The sequence below is a fragment of the Zerene cesonia genome, unplaced genomic scaffold (genome assembly GCF_012273895.1).
Source record: "Zerene cesonia ecotype Mississippi unplaced genomic scaffold, Zerene_cesonia_1.1 Zces_u009, whole genome shotgun sequence".
Lineage (NCBI taxonomy): Eukaryota > Metazoa > Arthropoda > Insecta > Lepidoptera > Pieridae > Zerene > Zerene cesonia.
Genome location: NW_024045139.1, coordinates 365,233 through 371,918, shown reverse-complemented (window position 1 = coordinate 371,918; position 6,686 = coordinate 365,233). Strand labels below are relative to the sequence as shown.

The window sequence follows — 6,686 nt, the reverse complement described above, 5'->3', positions numbered from 1 at the left end:
CGTGCGAGCGAGACGCGCGTACCGGTGGCCAGGCGGTGCGAGAAGGTGCGCATGACGGCGAGGTACATGCCGCGCGTGGGCAGCGGGCGCGGCGCGTCGCCGTCCTCGCACTCCACCAGCAGGTACCAGTACAGGTAGTTGGCGAGCGCGCTGTTGTGGCACGCGCGGCTGATCAGGAACGACGCCAGGCTCTGCTCCGCCGGCTCGCTCGCGCTGCGCAGACATTACGTACATACATACATACATACATACATACATATATATAACATACAGGTAACTCCACGTTGGAGCGGGAAAACTAGATCGAGCAAAATATCCGGAAAATTCCATACGAATAGGGACGATGTCGATGAGGGACAAAGTTAAATAGCGCAAACATGATGTCGATTTCTTTCAAGCGAACGATTTTTATACAATATTCAACCAAAAGTTATTATTTATTTCTTGACAATACTAACATTTCGATAGAATGTTGTCTACACATTGCACATTTTAGTAGATCTGACAAGTGGATTCCGTAAAAAAATGAACAAATATTATGCTATTCACAAATCAATCATCGATGATATGATGAAATAAATAATAAAAACTGACCTAAAACAGAACCTTGTCGGACACCAGAAGCACTGTAAGCTTTTGCATTACAATGAAACTTTTGAATTTGGGTTACTTTGTAACAGGCTTTCATATAAAGATTATACTTTAGTTTTCATTAAAAAAATAACAATTTGCTTAACAACGTCTTGTGTTCTATAAATTAAACATACAAGAGACATCACTTTTAAACAATAAGGCCACAAAAATATTTGTTTCTTATTCTTGTGTGTTGCATGTGTTTAATAGTCTTTTGTATAGAAATACAAAAAATAGCAAATAAAAAATCAAATACAACAAAAACCTGAATTCAGCACTATCCTCTAGTGTTTGTACAGCTGTGTCGGAGGCTGCGCCCTCCTCCGCTGTGTCTGAATGACGGCTGCTCGTCGATGTTGTCATCTCACTCACTGTCAGTCCTATACACGTTGTATTTAGTTAGGCCATTTCCTTTTTTAATGTTTTCCAAATGATTTCTTGATTAGATGCTACATGATCTTTTTTATGTACAAATAAATAGTGCGAGCTACCGATTAAAAGATATTAATTCTCAGTTTGTAATATAATATTATAAATCTGAAGAGTTCTTTTGATTGGACGCACTAATCTCAGGAACAACTGGTACAATTTATAAAAAATCTTTCAGTGTTACCCATTTATTGAGGAAGGCTTATAGGCTATATATGTACCAAGGGCGAAGCCGGGGCGGACCGCTAGTTATATATACATAAATTCAATATTTATTAATAACTTAATAAATATTGGATTTATGTATCAAAATTATTTTATCCATAGTCATCTACCTATCATCATATATCAAACAAAAATAATAAAACATATTTTCGAACTAACTATTCTAAAGTCTATTTTTACGTTTAAATATTTTGAGATTAATTTATATAAGAAGACTTAGAACGCTAGGTTGATATTATCATAATAACTGATCATATAGAATCTCACCAGACGCAGACAGCAACGTGGTCTGGCTGCCGCGCTGCTGCGGTCGGACCTCTCCCTCAGACGATATCGCCAACTCTTTCCCGCACACACGCACGTACTCTGTACAATATTACCGGATATTATAGAACTGTTTGGGAAACATTTGAAAAAAAAAATCAAGAAACCTTTATATCAATGTATACAAAAAGGAGAAAACTGAAAATTAGGCCTGATTTAAAGTTTAAATAAAATAATAAATCATGCTGTATTGACATCATGATAAAAATAACAGTACATTTTATAAATTAAAGATAAAAAAACAAACTTGGAAAAAAATAACCACAAATTAAATAGAAATAACGTTCGGAATATGAAAACTACCATAACATATATCACAAATAAAAAAAATGTCCACCTACCCTCATGTATTTCAAGAAAATCTTCATACTTTAACGCTTGCACTAATTGCAATAAATACAACAGCAGGTCTTCATCGGGCGCCTGCTGTAGTCTAGATATGGCGTACCTGTTAAATCGTGAATTTATTTAAAACATGCGTCCCGCGGTTTCACCCGCGTAAGTCTGTATCGGGTTGGGATATCAGGATAAAAAGTTGCCTATATGTTTCCTGTTTTCCAGCTGTCTACGTACCATATTTCATTGCAATCGGTTCAGTAGTTTTTACGTGAAAGAGTAACAAACACACACACATCCTTACAAACTTTCGCATTTATAATATTAGTAGGATAGGATAAGTACCTATTATTCTGTGTAGTATGGTGACGCACATTATATGAAAACTAGCTGTACCACCGCGGACAAAATTACACGTAAATTCTCTCTTCGAAAAAAAAAAGCCCTTGACGTATTTTTATTCCAACTAAGACAATTATTTACATACAAAATGTCATATACTACAGGATTCCTTAGGAAACTTTTATAGTAAAAAAGGACGGATTATATTGATAAAATTATCAGAATCAATAACTCACTTCCTCACAGCCGGGTGTGTGAACTTGGGAGTCAGTAACTCGAGCGCATCCTCTACATCCATGGGCGCCCACTGCTTCATCATAGCTAATGCTTGACGTACTTCACCTGCAAACACAATTTTAATTAATACATCATTTTTAATGTTGGACTCGAGCACGATTCGGTACGAATTGGTCCAGCTCTCACCGGGGCAGCACCACACCCCCAATGAGCGGGAGAGCCGGAGGCCTGTTTCCTTCTTCTAACTCTTTCCAGGCTATTCCTTCTTTCCAGTCGTTAATTCTTTCCTCCTCCTTTAGCCCTTAAAAGCGGGCAGCGCATTCGCAGAAGCAATACGTCTCCTCTGTTCATGGGCGGTGGTGATCGCTCGCCATCAGGCGAACCACCAGCTCAGCAGTCTCAGTTGCCCGATTATAGCATAAATTTTTTTATTTATTTTTTGTATATTGTTAATCAACTTCAGAAAAACGAGGAGGTTCAATTGATCTCTATTTTTTGTACTTTCTTTAACTCAATAAACTCTAGTCTAGTTAATATAAATATCCTTTACCTAGTCTATTCCAATTGACGCATTCCAAGAACTTCGTGAGTGCTCTCCGATGAGTCGATAAATAAAATCTGTAATTATGAGATTTTTATTAAAAAAAATTACATATTTCATCATAAACCTATCTTTTCAATTCGTAAACTTTCCAGATCAGATATGTTTTTTTTATTAAAACGGCATGTTTAATACCCCGGATAACCTCCCTTGAAAACGTCCCAGCGCAATAGTGGAAAAAAGTGATAAAGAAATAATTAAATAAAGTGTTGCATAGTCAATTAAAAAATTAACGGTAAACTCAGATCAGTCATATTCTCTGGTGCTTCCAAAAGCTCTGTGTTACATGTGTTTATGGGCAGTGGTGACCACTTAACATCAGAAAAGGAAAAAGAAAACGCCCCGCCTATCATCCCTTTTCCTTCGCTCACTCTGCCGGAGAAAGAAAATACCAAATACCCGGGCTATCCATCCCTGCTCCTTTGCTTACTCTACCAAAAAAGAAGGATACCCCAAGTGTTCACCCCCTCTCTCTCTCTCTCTCTCGTCTGTCGCGCACCCACCGGTACTTCCATATGAGGTCCTGCTCGTCGGCGGAGAGCGGCGCGGGCGGCGCGGCCAGCAGCGCGGCGAGGCGGTCGCGCTCGCCCGCCGACGGCTTCGCGTCGCGCGCCGGCGCCACGCCGCGCACCGACCGCGCCAGCCGGTGCTGCTTGCTCTCCACCAGGTTCTCCTGCCGCCACGATAGTAGCTTCAGCGTTTTCAATCGACCCAATTACTTTTACTTCGGACAAGTCCTAGGCAATTAAGTTTCGTCTAGGACTTGTCCGAACTAACCGGATCGAAATGGGACCACACTATTACGTGAAAGTAAACCGCCTAGGACTTGACAGAACTAGACCAGATCAGATTACATGGGAGGCACAGACTTTCAAGTAAAAAAAGTAAGAATAGGAATAATCGAAATCGGTTCACCCAGTTCTGAGAAAATGAGATTCTGAGATAATGAACAAAAACCATAATAGCGAACCTTCTTGTGTTTGGAGTTGGTTAGAAAAGAAAGAGCTTCTCAATTCGACGGTTTTTTAGGGTTTGTTACTCGATAACTCCGAGGATTTTTAATTCGTCATTATTTTGTGTTTAAATCTGAAGAGGTACCTTCCTCCCAGGTATATATGGATTGCTATCGTGTCCAAGACGTTAAATAATAATATCGTAGCGTAAGGCAACTGATGAACATTTTTTTGTATACGGGTATATATTCAGTCGTTCGGTCGGGTCGTCTTATATATTGTGATGTCCACAGTACGTCTGCAAAGCTGTGCAAGACTAAACTGAGAAATTATCACTCATTTTGTACAAAGGGTATTTACCAAATGAGTAAGAATTTTCCAACCACCTTCTCTCTAACCCCTCGGTTACCGATCACGTTATACGTTTACAAAAACCTTTAATTCCCTATTTCACACTGTATAGCATATATTTTTCATCAATTTAATACCTTATTTGAGAGATAAGAAATTGCAATACCACAATCCAGGAACATAAATGAGAATTTAAGCGATAGAGTATTTATTTTGCTGTAGGTATATACCTGAAGTATCTCGTAATCAGGCACGGTCACAATTTCGGCCTGCGCTCGAAACTGGTACATTTCGTCGCCATCTTGTTCATAGTACACCACCGCATGCTGCAAATTAAATGTTTATCATCTAACGTTTTTATATAAAGAAAAAATCCAACTCAATAATAAATAATGCATTTTTAACCCTTATGTGGGAGCCGAGCACGATTCGGCACGAATTGGGGCAGCTCGCACCGGGGAAGTACCACACCCCCGCAGAAGACCGGCGTGAAAAAGTTTGAGGAGGAGCCGGAGGCTCGTTTCCTATTCGTCACCTTTCCCAGTCCATTCCTTCTGTGCAGTCGTCAACACTTTTCTTATGCCTTTCCCCTTTAAAGCGGGCAGTGCATTCGCAGAGGCCCTACCCCTGTGAATGTACAAGGGCGGTGGCGATCGCTCACTATCAGGCGAACCACCAGCTCAGTTGCCCCCTATGGCATAAAAAAAACCTCTGCCTATGTTCATGGGAGGACATGGTTGATAACAATCAGACGACCTACAGTTCCTTTGCCTGCGCTTAAATAAAAAAGATTTACAAGTGAGTGTTCTTACATCAACGCCATCTATTTGAACCGTTGGGAACTCGATCATGAGGTACATATAATTGGAGTTTCTCTTCTCCTTTTCGTTGATCATTTCAATCTCTCTGAACGTGAGTCTGTCGAGCCAGTCCACCTGGAAAAGACATCAAAATAACAACCTCATAAGAATGTATTGTTAATATCCGTTTAGTTAAATTTAATAACAACTAGCTTTTTCCCGCGACATGAATCGAAAATCCTAATTATTTCTATGTTATTAAACAGGTAAACCATCCTATTGAATCACTCTATCTATTAAAAAAATCCTATCAAAATATTTTGCGTTATTTTAAAGATTTAAGCATACAGACGCACAGAGGTGTGAATGTGATAGTGAAGCAGCAGAGAAACAGGGAAAACAATCAAATGTGTTATGTACCTAGTTCAGATATTTTTAAGTATAAAAACAACATTTATTACTCACCCCTTCATGTTCACGACCATAATATTTCTTAGATTTGGAATAAAAATTATAAAATTAACGTACTTTTTAATGTATATACGAAAACAGACACACAAGACTAAAAATACAATTATAACAAATGTAGATACGTCTTATATCGATGTTGAAACAGAAAACTTTATTTCTCTAATATGACACGTGTATCAAAAACATGGTATCTACACCTATTCGATTCGTGACGTCATTCCCATATATATTATAATTTCTAGAACGGGTCTATTCGGCCTTCCATCTTTGTTTATAAACATCGGTACGATTTCATAAGAAATATTAATTACATAAGAAAATATCCGAAGCCTTTCTAACCTACATAAGGTTTTTGAATATTTGAATATGTTATGAATGGATTTGATAGTTATTTATTATGTTTATAAGCAGATAGAAATCTGTTATATCTAGACAAACCTACTTTCTACTCGTAAGCTTTACGATATATATATGTATTTTTTGTCTCTATTGTTTAGGCCATGCACAGACACAACTTATTTGTGTGTATTTATTAAAAAAAACGTACTTTTATATTTTTAACTACGCGAAGTTGACGGCGGGTTGTAAGTTTGTCGTGTCTATGCGTGTGTCCGTAGCTCACGAACAGATGAACTGAGTGTTTTTTTTCCATTTATAATATTGCCATTCACATGAGAATAATGGTAGAATAATATTGAAATAGAACTACTTTTTATTTGCCACCATGTGTAATAAATATTATATCTCATAAATAATTAACTTTAGCACTTTTCCACGTAATAATGTCTCAGATTATTTTGTTATGCAATTTAATATATTACCTATTCAAATTTATAAACAATCAATTTTATAGTGCAACAAAAATAAAACGCATCCAGCCATTTGATGATAATATTCTTATGCTTGTTAGTCAAAACCCATTATTATTAAATATTGGTCTCTTAAAGATCGTTTCATGTAAATGAAGTGGTACAATTCATTATA

The 6,686-nt window shown here is 37.7% G+C and overlaps 1 protein-coding gene across 1 annotated transcript in view; it reads right to left on the bottom strand.

Annotated features, from left to right (window-relative positions):
- The window catches only part of LOC119839174 (phosphatidylinositol 3-kinase catalytic subunit type 3), a 23,896-nt gene that overhangs the window by 4,714 nt on the left and 12,496 nt on the right, over positions 1–6,686 (bottom strand). The window contains exons 5-13 of the mRNA XM_038365383.1: positions 5,244–5,366; positions 4,662–4,757; positions 3,631–3,800; positions 3,077–3,144; positions 2,526–2,631; positions 1,953–2,059; positions 1,555–1,653; positions 899–1,013; positions 23–213 (exon numbers count right to left, since the gene is read on the bottom strand). Of these exons, the coding sequence (XP_038221311.1) occupies positions 23–213; positions 899–1,013; positions 1,555–1,653; positions 1,953–2,059; positions 2,526–2,631; positions 3,077–3,144; positions 3,631–3,800; positions 4,662–4,757; positions 5,244–5,366 (1,075 nt within the window). The remainder of the gene's footprint in view (positions 1–22; positions 214–898; positions 1,014–1,554; positions 1,654–1,952; positions 2,060–2,525; positions 2,632–3,076; positions 3,145–3,630; positions 3,801–4,661; positions 4,758–5,243; positions 5,367–6,686) is intronic.